Source organism: Arachis duranensis, chromosome 4 (assembly GCF_000817695.3).
Source record: "Arachis duranensis cultivar V14167 chromosome 4, aradu.V14167.gnm2.J7QH, whole genome shotgun sequence".
Classification (NCBI taxonomy): domain Eukaryota; kingdom Viridiplantae; phylum Streptophyta; class Magnoliopsida; order Fabales; family Fabaceae; genus Arachis; species Arachis duranensis.
Window position 1 is genome coordinate 4,134,176 of NC_029775.3, and position 16,820 is coordinate 4,150,995.

Sequence of the window (16,820 nt, forward strand, 5' to 3'; positions counted from 1 at the left end):
TCTGCTGAAGAGGTTCGTGGAGAGCAAGCCGTCGTCGGTGTCGGTGCAGATCGGGGAGGATGCGCAGTTGGCTTACACGCACCACAGCGAGACGCCATGGCAACCAAGGTAAAAAAAAATCACAAATCACACATCACAACCGTATCGCGTGTTTCAGTGTTTACTGTTTAGTGTTCACTCGAGTCGCCTTAAGCGACGTCGTTTTGTATGCTAATTAAGTAGTAATTTCCTTTGTTTTCACGCGCTTGGGTTCGAGGTAGGTCGAATTGGAACGAAACGGTTCCTCTACTTTACTACCGCAGTTCACAGATTATCGCTCACTGAACTTTACTCGTGTTAGATTATTGATAATTATTAAGAAATTTGATGATAGAGATTAAGATTAACTTAAAGGAGTGTTTGTATCGTCATGTGATCGGTTTTGTGCTGAGTCATTCGCTCGAACGACGATCGGATCCCTTGGATCATGCCTGCTAATAATCACTCTTGCTTACAATTGATTTTTTGTTATGATTTTTTATTTTATTTTATTTATTACTGAAAATTTACTGAAAGTTTAGGCGAAGTTGTTGGTAAGAGAAGACTTGAGAGGAAGAGGAGGAGTAGAAAATAAGTGGAGTTAGAAGAGAAAAGGAAGGGATATTGGGATATAGGACAAGTAGTGTGTACGTATTTTTACATGGCAATAATAAATTTGGTAGGTTGAATTATAGTGACCAGCTTTAATAATGACGATTAGAATTTATAGGGAATATCCTTATTATTAAAAATGGATAGTATCTCATTTAATTTGTTTTATATGTACATTGAGTCATTGACAACTATATTAAAAAAATTTTGATATTTGGTGTGATGAATATAGATATTTGTTTAGTGAACTCATATGTAAAGGTTATTGTATATATCCACCAATTAAAATATATATTATATATAATTTAAAAGATTTTGATTTAATTTATCTCATTTATTAACATGGGATAATTATATGAATGGGAAATGGAGGGTAGACATCAAATTAGTAAATATAATTATAAGTTTTATAAAAAAGATATGGTTTCATAAAATATTTTTGTGGTGTTAGTCTATGAAAGTTAAACCAATATAAATATTAAACGGATATTAAAAGGAGATATGTTTTAGGAGATTAGCTCTAATTATGTAGCTTTTGGGATAATTAATTTAAAAAAGTTAATATTTCCAACCATAAATGTATAAGATTATACAAAAAGAATGATACACAAGCAAACGTTATATAAAAAATTAAATTAATTAAATATTAATCAATGATGAAGATTCATAGATATGAGAGGATACTTGGCTGTAGGAATTTGTGGTTGGCGATTCAATATGGTGGTTATGATTTGACTATCATCATAATTCATAACTCCTAAGGTTAAATAAAGACAAGAGTGGGCCAGTGGAAGCATATTACACATCGATCGTAGGTGTGACTAATTTTGAGGAGGATATAATGGGCATTTCCTGGATTAGCTGCCTTTTTTTTCCTTGCATGATTACAGATTACCACGACGTATCATGCAATAAAAAATAGAAGTAATGTTTTAAACCCCGAATAAATAAATAATGTTTTTAAACATTTAAAATTATTTTTCATCTGTATATATTGCAAGAAAGTTCATAAGAGGAAATGTTTTTATTTTATGATTTTTTCTTTCAAGTATGATTTCTTTGTGGTTGAAGATTGAATATGCTGTAAATTTGGTGCAAATAATATATTTTGGCCAGAAAGTCACATTTCATTATTCACATGTTATCCGTGAGCATGACCTCATTCGTATAAGCTATGTGATAAATTTTTTGGTGTGTATATAATATTTTTTTATTATAATTATAATAAATTATCAATGTCAATTTTACTTTGATATGATTCTACGGTACAAGGAGTTGGGGGTTGTGAGAATGGCCTACTTTATTTTACTAAGCTTCTAAATTTTTTTTCAATATCGAAATATTTAAATCTTAAAACTTTTTGAGACACATTGGAGTCTTGTTAATTAAGGAGACTTCAGGTTAGTTGAGTCGGGTGGAGTTAGTCGTATTTTGATTAACATAAAATGAAAAAAAAATTGCCTTTGTGTAAATTTTTCTAGCAAAGCCATTATTCAGTTCCCCTTATCAGCGGCTGAGTTTTATGTCTCCGTCTGAAGTTGTGGATCACAGTGTGAATTATTGAAGAATGGGGCCCATGATGAGGTGCAATATAGGCGTGGTTTTAAAAAGTAGTGGTTTACGTTTAAGCTGTTGCTCTCAAAACAGAAAGTCCATATACCATCTCCATATGTGAATGAATAATGGGACCATTATTTCAGATTCCACGTCTTTTTGGTGGCCATCATTATTAGCGTAATATACCATCCCATACTCAAGGACGGTCCAATTACCATACCTAATACTGTTGTCCTCTTTTCTTTCTCTTTTGTTTTTTATTCACTCATAGATGTGATATTAGATATTAGAGGGCGTCCTTCTCATTGGGGTGCTTTCTTCATTGCTTGCAATCATTTAGGTCTTTTTTTGGGGCTAATTTTCTTGTTTTATGTTTATCTTTAGCTGATATTTTTTTTTCACTAAAGTTGTAGGAATTAATTTTAAATAGTGTTGATATTATAAAAGAGTAATTCCTCAGTATGAAAAAAAAAAGAAAAAAAGAGAAATTCTAAAGAAAAGAAAAAGAAAAAAAAAACGAAGAGTAATTCGAATGCCTTATTTAGACGGTATCAGAATCACATAAACATGATATTATAAGAAGCAATGTATATTTCGTGTTTATTTTAGCTATTGATGTTAATTATAAAATATATATGATTGAATCAATTATTACATGACATTTTTTATATAAGTTTTTTCCTTTAATTAAGTTTGGATATGTGGACTGGCTCCTCAACTGTCGTTTTCTTTAGACCCCTTTTAGCCCAGGTAGGGGAGTGAGGATAAGGATGATGTAGCTTTTGGTCAACAAATGGAAGACAGAATACCCCAACAAAGTCTATTGCGTTCTAGATCATACCTCTATAATTATAGTGACATTACATGATAAGGCTAGGAGAAGCTTAATGCCTTGACCTATGGTGCAATAAATGATTTCATACTTTCATTATCATCTTATCCTAAAATGTAAAAATTAACTTGGCTGTAATTTTGATCAAACTATGCTTTAGCATTTAAAAAGAGTTTTGTTCTTTATACTTATTCTTTCTCAGTTGACGTACACTTTGTAACTACTACAACGTGTTATTGCTAGTATTGTATAGTAAATATGGCGATGTAATGTGTTTAGCTAGATTGCACTGACCATCATTAAATCTAAATACTTCATGGTAACTGCAGATCATTTGCTGTTAAGGAGGAGATTTTCTGCATGTTTGAGGGTGCCCTTGACAATTTGGGCAGCTTGAAACAACAGTATGGACTGGCCAAGTCTGCCAATGAAGTTCTTTTGATCATTGAGGCTTACAAAGCCTTGCGTGATAGGGCACCCTACCCTGCCAATCGCGTTGTTGGCCATCTCAGTGGAAGCTTTGCTTTCATTCTTTTTGACAAGTCCACCTCTACCCTCTTTGTAGCTTCTGTAAGTTATCTATCCTATAAACAAATTATCTTGATACATAACCATGTTCTGTTTTGTCTTGTCCCTTTCTTAGTTTATCTGTATCTCTATCTTGAAACACTTACCAAACAAAATGTTTGTTCTTTATCTCATAGCAATCTGCATGTGTTGTTTTCTTTTATTTGACAGGATCAAGCTGGTAAGGTTCCTCTGTATTGGGGAATAACAGCTGATGGATACGTAGCATTTGCTGATGATGCTGATATTCTTAAAGGTGCTTGTGGAAAGTCACTTGCTGCTTTCCCTCAAGGTGGGTTTAATTCTGTGGCTTATTTATGTTTGTCATAATGGATCAAAATATCTATGATTCTGGGAAATGTTTGTGTCGTGTGACCCACAGAAACGATGCTTATAGTGACCCTAGATGGATCATATCCCCTCAAGATATTGAAACTTCATAAATATGATAAAGATATTAAATAGCAGAGGGGGAAAAAACCCAAAAAGAAAATGTAACGTATGCAGAAAATTCTCTTAGAATAGAACAAAACAAAGGCATTCTCTCAGTTATGAGTCAATTTCCAATTTTGTAAGAAACTCTCTGATTATTGATTGGTCTTGTTGCTGTGTACATATTCTACAGGATGTTTCTACAACACAGCAGTTGGAGGATTAAGATGCTATGAGAATCCTAAGAACAAGATTACTGCAGTACCAGCTGAGGAGGAGGAAATCTGGGGAGCAACCTTTAAGGTAACAACATGACACAAGTTTCGGTACTTCCCCCTCATTTCTCCCTGCAGAATATTCATCTTTATCCGCTTAGATTAGAGAACCAACAGTAACAGAAGTTATAAGAGAGGTTCTACTAGGTACAGACTACAGAAGGAAACTGAAATGTTTGGAATCATTGGAAAAAAACAAAAACCAAAAAACTACAAAATCTGAGGGAAAACTGAATGATATTTCACAAAGGTTGAATGTCAATCCAAACGAATCAACCAAAGTCAATAGACTATTTCAAATATCAAGTCCAATATGAGACTTGAGATTGCAGATAAATTTTGCATCCATAGTTTTAACTCTATTGTCTGTTCTGCGCTCTTGGTAGATGACGTTTCACATATCCATATCTGACATTTTATTTTTGTCTATTTGGTGGGATGAATTATCAGGTGGAGGGACCAGCAGTTGTTGCAGCTACAGAGTAGATGTTTTTGTTGAAGTGGGGTTTCCACATAATGATGTATCAGAGTAATGTGTTTATGTGGTTATCACTGCAAGGCATGCATGAGGGGCCATGTAAATACCCTTCCTTTGAATGATAAATCATAAATGTGAGAAGAGTGCATCTAGTAGTGTAACTTAATGTGTTCCTGTATCTTGTTCTTTAGGTTAGCCTTTTACTCTCTTTCCATTGTACAGTGTATGTAGCTCTTCCCCATGTAATAAAACTATGCGTTTGGCTTGGGATTCTGTAATACTCTCATTCCATGTATTGCATCTTAACTTTATTATATATGTATGCATTAAGATTTCACCTAAAAGTTTTAGGCAAGTCTATATATGTGGTTGTACCCTAAAATTTTATATTAAAATGATCTATTTCTGAAAATTCAGCGATATAAATTACCCTTAAATCTTTGCTTGGACTATATATGAAGTCAATTGTTATAAAGAAACATCAGATTCAGAATAAGCGTAGAAGGCAACGTTTTTTCTTGCAATACAACTCACAACATTTTCGTGCATTACATTCATATAGCACTTAGAAGAGTTTGTTGTAAAAATGGAAGTATGCCCAATATTCGCTCCGAAAAATATGGCATGTTGCTGATTTTATTTTGTAACTAGCAAGCTAGTAGTAGTAACTTATAAATGTAAAACATGCATGGAACATCTCTACTTAACTACTTTAGAGATATGAATGAACGCAACTAGCACAAGTTACATGCATCTTCATCTTTCTTATTTAATTTCCTTTTGCCATTTGTGTAGATTCCAACACAGCAGCTTACGAACGCAACCTTAGCTTGTTTCAATGCGTATATATCATCATGTAATAAACCACTTAAGGCAAGGGCAACTTCGTCATACAAAAAATATTATCATGCGTTATAAGCACCATTCTTACATTTCTTCTTCAGTTTTTCCTCACAGAACTGAAATCTCTAATTGTAGTTGAGGTATGTATCTCTATCTCTTTCTCTGTGTTCTTTATTGTATTCAAATTCAGTTCAATTTCATACATCATAAAAATGTTTGTGCATGAAGCATGTAGTTGGTTCTATGATGGATTTTATAGTTCTGGATATATATTTATATTTTTGTATACATTGCATGCAAGGATGACCCACAAATGCAGTATTATATACACTTGATTAGAATACTATACTTATAAATGACTTGCATTTTTTTCCCCTTCTCTTTCCATTTAATGTTTGTTCGGATTATTTTCATTGTGAAAATTAAAAAATGAATGAAACTTTTCTCATACATCACATAAATCAAGGTATGGAACATTTGATTCAATCTCATCAATGTTTGAAATTAAGAGAAAATAAGTAAATTTGTTATGTGAATGGATATAACATATAAGTCCATATACAATGTCACCGAGACACTTACCTCAGAATGATTTCACATAGCTTGCTATTCAAGAAACAAAACTATACTTTTTAAGTGCAAATTGAAGGATACATATCATTGCAAACTTTGCATCTTCCTTCTTGACTAGTCAATCATGATGCATGTATCATATACTTTTTTTTGGGACTAATGGCAGTTTTCTTTACCATGTTTAATTAAGATTTATTAATTGTTTAAATGTATTCTTCTTAATGTTATTTCTTATGAAATACACTGTTCATAGAATAATTTGAAGCTCATAAAACAAAACTATGGATAAAAAAGAGAGTGATCAATCTGCAACAAGAGGGACAAGCACTCCATCACACACCAAGGTAGTAGCTGGTCCTTCTGTTCCTTCACCTCTCTTAAGAGATCATCAACATTCTCACCATTACATCCACTACCACCACCTGCAACAAGAAGAAGAATTTCACCAAAAACTTCACAACTTTTGGGACAATCAGTACCGTGAAATCGAACAAGCGGCCGATTTCAGGATCCACAGCTTACCCTTGGCTAGAATCAAGAAGATCATGAAGGCTGATGAAAATGTGAAGATGATATCAGCAGAGGCTCCTATTATATTTTCCAAGGCTTGTGAAATGTTCATCATGGAATTGACAATGAGGGCTTGGAATAATGCTGAAGAGAATAAAAGGAGAACACTTCAGAAGAATGACATTGCTGCTGCAGTCACAAAAACTGAGGTGTTTGATTTTCTTGTTGATGTTGTCCCTAGAGATGAAACCGTGGACCTTGGTTTATATGCTGGTATAAGAAGAGGTGGAGGCAATAATAATATTGTTCCTTGCTACTATTATGTGCCACCTCAGCATGTTATGGGTCCACCACCATATGGTCCTCCAAGAGTGCCTATGGTGGGAAGACATGTTCCTAATCAAGATAATATTAATGAGCAGCAAAATAGTGAAAATACTACTCATGCTATGTGTCCAAAGGAGCAAAATCATTCTTCAGATTCAGATGAATGAGGAGCAAGTAATGGTCACTTGGAGAAAATATATAATAGTGAGGACATAGCTATTAGATGCATGTATTTGTTCAGCTTTGACTTCAGCCAGGAAAGTGTATTAAGTAGTCAGAATTCTCTCTTTCTTTTTATATATGCTATCCTTTTATTGTTGTTCATCTTAGTATAAATTATAAAATATGAATCTATTTTTCAACAGCAATTTCAGAAACAACAATGTATATTTTTTTATTTTTTGTAAATATGTAGTGTAAGATAAGGCCATACTTTGGATTTTACAGATTACTAGATCTATCAACATTTTAACAGTGGAAAAAGATCATCTAAAGTGAGAAGATTTGTCAAGTAATAAAGTAAGATGTTAATCACCCTTAAATTTGTAACTTCTATTATGTGTGAATCCCACACTCACTAACTTGATTTAAGGGTGATTAGACATTACTTCTTCACTTTAGAGGAACTTAATCCTTTAAAATCATAAGAAAATGACATTTTAAAATAGATGAATATAGTAAATTATAAGTACTCATAAAGTTAGGTTATTTGTAATAAAAGTATTGCCCCACACTTGTAACATTGATATATTATTCATGACAATAAAGAAACTTTATAGTCTAAAACACACAATTTGGTTTCCCTATTAATATATATTGTAATAGCAGGATATACTTGAGAAACACTACTTTGAGGGCTATTTGAAAAGTTTGTTCATCTTTGTGACCACCATGACATAGAGCTGGTCTCTTAAGTCATACAAAAATCTGAAATAAGCATGTCTCCACTTTCTATTGAAGAAGATGACAGCACACACTCCCCAAAAGCAGGTAGCAAAACCAACCCCCATGCCCATATAGAAAGATGACCAAAACTGAGACTTATCATCATCATCAGCAGCAGCAGCATCCAAAGGCTCTGTGCCTCCAAATATACCATCATGTGAGCAACTTTTTGTAAGTGGAGGTCCACAAAGATCAAGATTTCCAATGTAGCTGAGTGCACCAAAGCCTTGAAGTTGTGTCCCTGATGGGATTTTTCCTGTTAAGTTATTGAATGACAGGTTCAAGTAACTAAGAAAAGACAAGTTTGACACGCTCTCAGGAATTTCACCTGAAAGTTGATTCCTTGATAAATCAAGGGACTCAAGTTCTCTCATGTTGCCAATTTCCTTTGGTATCTTCCCCACTAACTGATTGTGGGACAAGTTCAAGGAGTGCAATTCAGTGAGGCTAAACATTTGTGCAGGCATTGTTCCAAGCAGATCATTACTTGAAAGGTCAACAATGCGAATCAAATTCCAGTCTTCATATTCTAATCCTTTACCCTTCATAAGCAGCATAAGATTTTCTGGTATGATGTAACGCGTACCGTCAATATAAAAGATGTAGCCAATTGCAATGACTGAACGAACATGGACAACCATAGCTGTGATATTGTTTATGCAGCTTGGTATGTGTCCTGAGATTCTGTTATCTGCAAAATCCAAGATAGTGAGGGAATGCATTTGGCATATCTGTGGTGGAATGGTACCAGTGAATTGATTGGACCTTAGTTGGAGAGCCCTTGCTTTGTGTGGAAGCCAGTTTGGTATACTTCCTGAGAAGCGATTTTCGCGAACATTCAGGATCAACAAGGAGTGGCAATTTTGTAGTGAGAGAGGTATGTCTCCAGAGAGATTATTCTCATGCAAATGGAGTGATGTAAGATTTTCCAACAATCCCATTGATGGGGGAATCTTGCCACTTAGATCATTGTTTCCTAGATTGATATGAAGCAACGATTTCCAATTCGTCCAGCAATCTGTAAGCCCTCCAGATAATTTGTTGTTGGACATGTCCAAGTACTCCAAATTGCTTCTTCTGTCCATGTCATGGCACAAAAGGGGAACCATCGATCCTGACAGAGAGTTGTTGTCTACCATGAAAACGCGTACACTTGATGATAATCTAGGGAGACCACCTTTCAAATTATTTGATGATAGTTGTATGAAAGAAGAATTAAGCAACACATTTGACAAGTCCCCATCTATTGAGTTGCCCACCAATTGGAGAAGTTCAATTTTGGATACAAAACTCCAAAACTTGTCTCCAGTCTCAAATGAAAATTTTGAGTTCGCAAAACCAAGGGACTTGAGAGATGTCTGTGTATACAACCATTGAGGAGGTTTAGGGCCAACAGGACCCAAAAATACACCATCAAGTTGGAAAGGAGGTATCCAATGTAAGTCAAAATCAAAGATGATGTTTGGTGATTCCACAAACAAGAACTTTAAATTTGATAGATTTGTGAAATGTTTTTCAGACACAACTCCTGTAAAGTAGTTAGACCTGGCCTTTAAGGCAACTAAAGATGACAGGTTTCCCAAATTTATAGGAAGAGGTCCAGAAAATAAGTTTGAAGATAAATCAAGGTATGTGAGATGCTCAAGTTTACCTAAGCAATCTGGAATTGGTCCATTTAAATCATTGTTAGACAAAACCAAGTATTTCAAGACTTGAAAATTTGGCATTGCCTTAGGTAATTCACCTCTCAAAAGATTATTGTCAAGGTAAATATACGAGATATCACAAGTAAGATTGAATAACCAATTAGGCACCTCTGAGTAAATTGCATTCACGGAAAGATCAAGAACTTCAAGTGCAGTAAAATTAGCAAAAAGAAGAGAAGGACTCATGTTATCAAGATGACAATCAACCAAGTACAACTCTGACAACGATGGAAGCATAGCCATTAACTGGACCCAATTAGTTTCCGTGCGAAGATCAATACCACTAAGGTCAATATATTTCAATGAGTAAGCACTAGAAAGCCATTCCAAATTGTGAATTAGAAGGTTTAAATTACCTGATAGATCAAGGTAATGAAGACTTGAAGAGTTTTCACACTGATAAGGAAGATTACCTAATGAAAGGTTATGACAACTTGGACTATTCATGGAATCATATGTCATAGCTAAGTAATCATGGTTACTCAAATCCAAGTGTTCTAAAAATTCCATTTGCAACAAAGATATGGGGATGTCACCTGAGAGACAGTGTGATTTATCAATGAAGTTATTATAACCATAGCCATTTATAAATGAACAAGGGAGATTGAGTTGTGTGACTCTACTGGTGAAGTTGTGACACACAACTCCATACCAATGGCAGCAATCTTGTTGAGAGGACCATGTAGAGAGGAGGCCTGATGGATCTATAGCTCCATTTTTGAAGTTCAAAAGGATTTGCTTGTCTTTCTCATTGCAGTGGATCTTGGAATCGGAACCGTGTATGCAAGTGGTGAACATGATTGCACATAATGACCAAGCTAGAATGCTTGCATGCTTGAAATTGGAAGGAAAGGAATCCATGGAATTGATGAAGGGTCTAACTAGGGATAGTGGCTCAATGGCTTCAAGGGAAGTAGTTTACATGTTGTTCCTGAATTCAAAGTTTGTATTTATAATTTGAGTGGAGTCTACATTGTTTGTTTCTAATAGTGAATAACCTGCAAGTCAACACCATATTTTGCACATAATATATACATCTAATATTTTTTAGATAAGGTTTAATTTGGTCTCTAAATTTTTGCTTTATAACTATTTTAGTAATTTGGACATATAATACTGTGTGTGTAATTAACTACGAATATAGCATTTTAACGGTTAGTCTACGTGACACTAAGGGTATCTAAAAGTATCGAACTCAATTTGGTTTTTTAGGTGACTTAATGGCTCAATTTAGTCTATTGAAGGACCAATTGAGTCTCAAGCCTTTAATAAAATATCAATTAACTATTGAGCTGCAACAATTGCAGTTAATTATTGCACACATACATATTCTGTTAATTAAGTTAAAAACGAAATGATCGACTTGACTCATGGTTAAATAAGAAACTAAAACTAAACATGTTTAAAATTCAACCATCATCATGGAGTAAATCTAGCGTTGAAACTTGAAAATGGCATAACCAGTTGTGGTCCATAGGAGATAAGCAACCCATCAATTTCTATTGTTGTAACACTAAAAGTGACTTGAATGTAAAATTATCTTATGATGTCACCCTAAATACTACGAACCTTCCCTCTAAAGACCAACAACAGATGCTTAGCTACTTGTGGTTCATAGGAGATAAGCAATCCATCACTGTCTATTGTAACACTTAAAGTGACTTAAATGTAAAATTATCTCATTATGTCACACTAAATACTAAGAACCTTCCCTCTAAAGACCAACATCACATTGCATGACTCCAGAAATTGATACATGATTAAAAAAGGTTAACATTGACAATGTATTTTAACAATTTTACTTTCATTTCAGTAGACAAATAGATTCTCTCTGACTTTTTCGAGAAAATATTTAACAATTCACTATTAGAAGATATTCAAATTCTTGTAAGCTTATTCAGAAAATCCAACTATACTAATAATTTATACCAACAATTAAATTCTTACTCTTGCATCATCTGACATCTCTTTTCAGTTTTTAATAATCCAATTATAACTGAATACATTTTATTTGATTTTCTACCCATTGACACCATTATTTTACCATGTCATAAGTATAGTAAGCACCAAAATATATAAATAAGTAGAGGAATTTCATTAGCAATCAACTTCTGCGATAGACACCGGTAGATATACCTAAATTTCCTCTACTCTGATCAAATCATTTTCTATGGATCCTTGTATGAATATGTGCCAAACTATATCATAATTGATCGGGTAATTCATATCTAGATACATTGATGTAAGGAAACACAAAAAAAAACAGTAACAAAGAGAAAGAGTAATATCTTTTCATGGCTAGTTCAAACAAGGCCTTACTTTTTGGGCAAGGCTAACAGTAATTTCACATGTCTTCACAAAACAGCATTAAGTGGCAGGGCAAATATCTTCCAAACTGCATGAAAGAATGCAAGAGCTTAAGAATTAAGATCATTGAAAAACTGAAAATAGATAATGTTTCTTTGTAGAAGACTCTCTACCTTTCCCCAAGGCACTCAATAATGTCACCAGTGACTGTTGATCTTTTCTTATGGCAGAATGCAAGTGAAGCAGCCTTCCTCATCATTGCAGACCCAGCAACGCATCCCAGAACAGCTGGATTTTTACAACTGAAAAAGGAATTTAAAAAAAAAGGCTTAGGTTAATAGGGTTGGCCACTGCACCTAAGAAAAAATGAAAACATGATTCATTGTAGATTCGTAGGTAAAATAATGGCATATAACCTGAGATTTGAATTTGGATCAGCAGCTATGATATGTTGGCGTGCCCAGGACAAAAAGACAGCGACACTGCAACAATGAAAAGAAAGGGTGTATTTTTACTTCAAAAATCTTGAATTTTGATCTTAAGGCCTGTTTGGTATGTTTGATAAGAGCTTATCCTATCAATTATTTTAATGTTTCTTCAATTTTAAATAGCAATAATTAATTACCTGGAAATAAAACTGATATAGTGATATCAATAATGCAGGAGCCATCTAAAGATACAACACATTCTTTCATGAGAGGAATTTCGCAAACACCATGAGCAAAGAATTACATACCTTCCAGAAAGGATATCACCTTGGCCGCCGCATCGTCTAGGAGAACCATATATGCTCACCGATTTGACTGCATGCATAATAACCAGAATCAAAAGAGTTACAAACATCTATGAAAACAGTAATATGGAGTACCAGAAGAACATCACATTCTTGATTGGTACAAAAAAATGTTGTTCAAGCAAAAGAAGGATGAACGATAAAATAATCTTCATCCTTTCAGCCGCCCTACGTTTCCGCAAAATTAAGGAACAACAAGGATTTCCTATATATCAAAATTGCACCTGTATCACCATCACTTATCAGATCAGATTTTCCTTTCTTTAAAATAGTAACGCCACCAATCCTGCCAAAGAAGAGTGGATAGTAGCATTTAACTGGTGTAATTAATAGCAAATAATGATTAGTCACTAAAATCTATCTGTAAATACACAAGGATCAATTGCCAGAAAATTGGTGATGTTCTAGTACAAACCAATGGCTTACTTTTTGGCAAGAGAGAGCACTTGCTGAGTAGCATCTACATCATTCACTTCTGAACTCAATACTTTCTCCACAAGACGCTTGTATTCATTGACATTTGGGGTTAGAACAGCTAAGCCATAACCGCTAACAAGGTCAATATTATTTGTCACAAGGAAAAGTCCATCCTGAATTTCCCCAAAAAAGTTGTTGAGGATAATCAATCAAATATATACAATCTTAAACGAAATCAGTCATATGATCATATGTTCGTAAGTCTGAACCTCAGTAGACATACCCCATCAATCACAATTGGGACATTTGTCTGTCTTGCATGTCTCATTATTTCACTCACACAATCCTAACAACATTGTGCAAACGTTAGAATTAATGATAATGAACAATGGCAAGGGGCAACAGTTAGATTGCACAGCATGCAATTTCATATAACATCAATGGGAAAAAACAATTCCTACATCAGAAGGGCAAGTACTAAGTAGAAAACAGTATGCTTCACAACTACTGAGCACATCTTAAAGCTATAAAATCTATGTACAAGACGTATAGTTAAAGCTTGTAGGATAGTGCAATTCTTTGAAATTACACCAAATTTGTTTAACCAAGGTGAGCTTGTTCATCTTTGCTATCTTCGACTTTATTACCAGAAAGCAACATATATTTTTTGAAATTTATGAAATTATGCTTCATCACATTTGAAACCAAATGAGCCTTCATGAGTAAAACATGTCTTATGGGTTTGTCTTAGAATGACTAGTTAATTGACAATCTTTAGGCCATAGTTATCCAATTAGAATCACATGAATCACATGCATACTGGAAAAGAAAAGTCACTCCAGGAGAAAGCATACTAGAAGGAATGGATCTCTTCCCAGGCCTGGACCAATGACAAGACAATCAAATCTTTCCATCCATTTGTCAACTTCGGCAAGAACCTTGCGAGATATGGTTTTCTTGTCCTCCTCCCTGAAATCAGTCTCTGGTTACAAACAACATCCACATAGTTCAGAAATGTGCATGGAGTAAGATGAAGGTTACATAGAAGCTGTACCTGACACTGTATGATTCTTCCAATACAGGGTGCACAATCAACTCTGGACTGTAGCTTTTGATGACAGGAGCAGCATCTTTTGTACAAAAAACATGGGACAGATCCGCACCCTGCGTGGGCAGGAAAATGGTTGGCATAGCATAAGTAATATAACCAACAAAACTAGGTTGAAAATTAAATGAGCAATAGAAGGCTAACGTAAGCACAAGTGCAGGTACCCACAATTTTTAAAGCCGAAATAGCAGCAAAATATGGAGCACCTGTGTATTCACGGCACCCTCCAATAACAGCTATTTTTCCTGATTTAAACCATAAGAAAAGAAAAATCAGATCTTTCTTATTTATTTGTCCAGCCACAAACATAAATATAAATATCACAGGATTAGTCCTCTAGTCATAAATGACATGTGACAACATAATTCTTTCTGAATTTTCTTAGATTGACATAACTCATCTCAAGATAGTAAAAGTTTAAGGCATATTTGCAATAGCTAAGAATCATTTTGTTACACGGTTTGTCTAGAAAGTAAAAGGTAAGAAATTAAAAGAAAGAACATATATACGTGCATATGAATAACAAGTCCCAATAGGATCACTGACATTCAAGACCTATTACTAGAAATCCAACTAATTGATCCGACTTGAGTGAGGTCTGAATAAGGTTTTCCAGTGAGGGTTTTTTTCCATTTCCAGGTTAGAACCCTGAAACCTCTAATTCAAAGAAGGCATACTAATATTATTATTCTTATGATTATTATCATATGGAATGACAAGAAATGTGTACCTGCCTGGCCTTTATGTCTAGTAGGATCAAGGGCAGGAGTAATTGATCTAATAACACTCTCAGCATCAACCTCAACAGATCTTAAGTCTTGCTGCATATTTCTAGAATGGTCAATGCCACCTCCCAGAGACCTTATCAAGAACTGTTGCCTTCTGTAAACAGATGAAGAAGCCATAAGCATGCAAGTGTTTGCATAGCTCAACAAGGATAACTGTTGGGAACTCATCACATGTTTCATCAACACCATCCCCTATTCACAACCCAACCAACAATATTATTCAAAACCTCCAAAGCTTCTTACCTGCAAATGCCTAAAAAAATGCACCAATTTTCAATCAATCCATTAGAAATTAGAAATTCTGATACCATTCAGCTCCAAATTTCGTAATATAAATGCAGATAAGACTCAAAGGTCCAAACTTTTCAGTTGACGCAACACATTAACACAATCATCAGTGAATAAAGGAGTTAATTTTTTTTACTTCTTATTTTAAATGAATCAATTGAAGGAGAAGGCATGGAGAAAAACAGTGGAGAGAGCAAAATAAAGCACAACGCACCAACCTGAATGGTCAAATGCGGAGGAGGGCGTGGTTTGAGGAACACAGAAAGCTTCAAGACATCTACAAATTCAAAGCCACTGGTTCAGAAATCAGCGAGCTTTAGATGATCTAGCTTAAAAGTCAGTAATTAATAACAGAAAATTGAGAAAATTTTCTTTCTTTCTTTTTTTATATTTTAAATTTAGCTGGTTGTCGTTATTGGATGAGTGCACGTGTTCCCAATTCGGTAGCGCTTAATAAAACGACGTGTCGTTTTGCAACATTTGTTATTTTCCGTTCCACTCGCCAAAGTTGTATTCTTTTTCAATCCTTCTCTCTCTCGCTCTCTCTTTCTGTGTGGAAGATTCGAGCTTTTTCAAGTTGAAGAGGCATGGCTCCAAGGGCAGATATGAAGATGAACGCAATTAGGTCAGGGATAGTGGTGTTGGAGCGTTGGCATTTGGATACCTCAGCATACAGATTGGTTTCAAGCCTTACCTCGAAAAAGCTCAGCACCAAAACGCGCTTCTCCAATCTGATTCTGAACCAGAACAACCACCCTCTTCGCCTTCTCAGGAATCCTTCTCGTTCCCAGAACGAAGTTCATAGAATGCGCCTCTCGTTGCCCCAATTGGATTTTGAAATCAAACTACTTTGATAGGGAAGCCATTTGTTTAAAGTTTTTTTTTTTTCCAATTGAGGGTTTAGGGTTTATGGTGATAATCATTGTGCTATATGTATGCGTTTGGAGTTTGGATGAGACGATGTTTGTGCTCCTTACTTGACTAGTATATTTGAATTTGAAATGAAATTTAGCCTGTCGCATATTATGTTCATTAATTAGGATTAGGAGTATGATTAGTGCTTTATGAGTTATGTAGAAACTTTGATATTCTTGGCTAGCTAACCTCAAACAATTGCATGAGTCGTCGATCTTTATGGTTGCCATTAGTCTCTTAAAATAAATAATTCAAGTTGGTCGAGTGATAAGTTAATTCATAAGTGTTCAGGAGTTTGAATTTTATCTTGTGCACATAGTAATTTATTGGTCAATGATAGATTCAGTTTTGAGGTAGGAACTTTTGCTGCAGTATGGAGTAGAAGAAGCTGGTGGATATGGAAATTAGGACCACTTTGAGCCTCATGGATTCAACTCAGTTGGCTGTGATTACTTGTCATTTAGATTAAGAATGAGTTTAATTTTGCATTGCACTAAAGATGAACAAACGAGCAAGGTGAACTAGTTAC

At 34.7% G+C, this 16,820-nt stretch overlaps 4 protein-coding genes across 6 annotated transcripts; 2 read left to right on the forward strand and 2 right to left on the reverse strand.

The window, feature by feature from the left end:
• On the forward strand, positions 1 to 5,049 carry LOC107482642 (stem-specific protein TSJT1; the record flags this gene model as incomplete). The annotated part of the gene is given in 5 exon segments (XM_016103170.3): positions 1 to 108; positions 3,349 to 3,589; positions 3,758 to 3,878; positions 4,212 to 4,321; positions 4,744 to 5,049. Coding segments are annotated over 5 exon segments (616 nt in total), but the record flags the coding sequence as incomplete, so codon positions are not given.
• Positions 5,050 to 5,184: 135 nt separating this feature from the next.
• On the forward strand, positions 5,185 to 7,392 carry LOC107482644 (nuclear transcription factor Y subunit C-2). The gene is made up of 2 exons (XM_016103172.3): positions 5,185 to 5,754; positions 6,441 to 7,392. The coding sequence occupies exon 2, from the start codon at positions 6,469 to 6,471 to the stop codon at positions 7,189 to 7,191; it is 723 nt and encodes a 240-aa protein (XP_015958658.1). The 5' UTR covers positions 5,185 to 5,754; positions 6,441 to 6,468; the 3' UTR covers positions 7,192 to 7,392.
• A 347-nt stretch (positions 7,393 to 7,739) lies between these two features.
• On the reverse strand, positions 7,740 to 10,017 carry LOC110279799 (receptor-like protein EIX2). The gene is made up of 2 exons (XM_052260145.1): positions 8,298 to 10,017; positions 7,740 to 8,210 (listed from the first exon to the last, which is right to left on the reverse strand). The coding sequence occupies exons 1-2, from the start codon at positions 9,916 to 9,918 to the stop codon at positions 7,882 to 7,884; spliced, it is 1,950 nt and encodes a 649-aa protein (XP_052116105.1). The 5' UTR covers positions 9,919 to 10,017; the 3' UTR covers positions 7,740 to 7,881.
• Positions 10,018 to 11,749: 1,732 nt separating this feature from the next.
• On the reverse strand, positions 11,750 to 16,407 carry LOC107482641 (ATP-dependent (S)-NAD(P)H-hydrate dehydratase). 3 transcript variants are annotated; one of them, XM_052260894.1, is made up of 13 exons: positions 16,071 to 16,407; positions 15,595 to 15,653; positions 15,031 to 15,280; positions 14,469 to 14,545; positions 14,247 to 14,356; positions 14,047 to 14,161; positions 13,476 to 13,538; positions 13,202 to 13,365; positions 13,000 to 13,061; positions 12,719 to 12,785; positions 12,399 to 12,464; positions 12,156 to 12,284; positions 11,750 to 12,070 (listed from the first exon to the last, which is right to left on the reverse strand). In XM_052260894.1, the coding sequence occupies exons 1-13, from the start codon at positions 16,177 to 16,179 to the stop codon at positions 12,043 to 12,045; spliced, it is 1,299 nt and encodes a 432-aa protein (XP_052116854.1). In that variant the 5' UTR covers positions 16,180 to 16,407; the 3' UTR covers positions 11,750 to 12,042. The 3 variants fall into 3 exon arrangements, with proteins under 3 accessions (XP_052116854.1, XP_052116855.1, XP_015958655.1); XM_052260895.1 differs by lacking the exon at positions 16,071 to 16,407 and having other exon boundaries at positions 15,031 to 15,341; positions 15,595 to 15,732; XM_016103169.3 differs by lacking the exon at positions 16,071 to 16,407 and having other exon boundaries at positions 15,031 to 15,331; positions 15,595 to 15,728.
• Between the last annotated feature and the right edge of the window lie 413 nt (positions 16,408 to 16,820).

What these genes read in the sequence shown, in the direction of transcription:
- LOC110279799 (XM_052260145.1), bottom strand. Translation starts at nt 9,918, where the DNA reads ATGGCTATGCTTCCATCGTTGTCAGAGTTGTACTTGGTTGATTGTCAT. An exon ending in ATCAAGGAATCAACTTTCAG is followed by an intron (nt 8,211 to 8,297) that starts GTGAAATTCCTG and finishes AAATCCCATCAG; the next exon opens with GGACACAACTTCAAGGCTTT.
- LOC107482644 (XM_016103172.3), top strand. Translation starts at nt 6,469, where the DNA reads ATGGATAAAAAAGAGAGTGATCAATCTGCAACAAGAGGGACAAGCACT.
- LOC107482641 (XM_052260894.1), bottom strand. Translation starts at nt 16,179, where the DNA reads ATGAACTTCGTTCTGGGAACGAGAAGGATTCCTGAGAAGGCGAAGAGG. An exon ending in GAAGAGATCCATTCCTTCTA is followed by an intron (nt 13,539 to 14,046) that starts GTATGCTTTCTC and finishes CAATGTTGTTAG; the next exon opens with GATTGTGTGAGTGAAATAAT. An exon ending in ATTGAGTGCCTTGGGGAAAG is followed by an intron (nt 12,071 to 12,155) that starts GTAGAGAGTCTT and finishes TCTTTCATGCAG; the next exon opens with TTTGGAAGATATTTGCCCTG.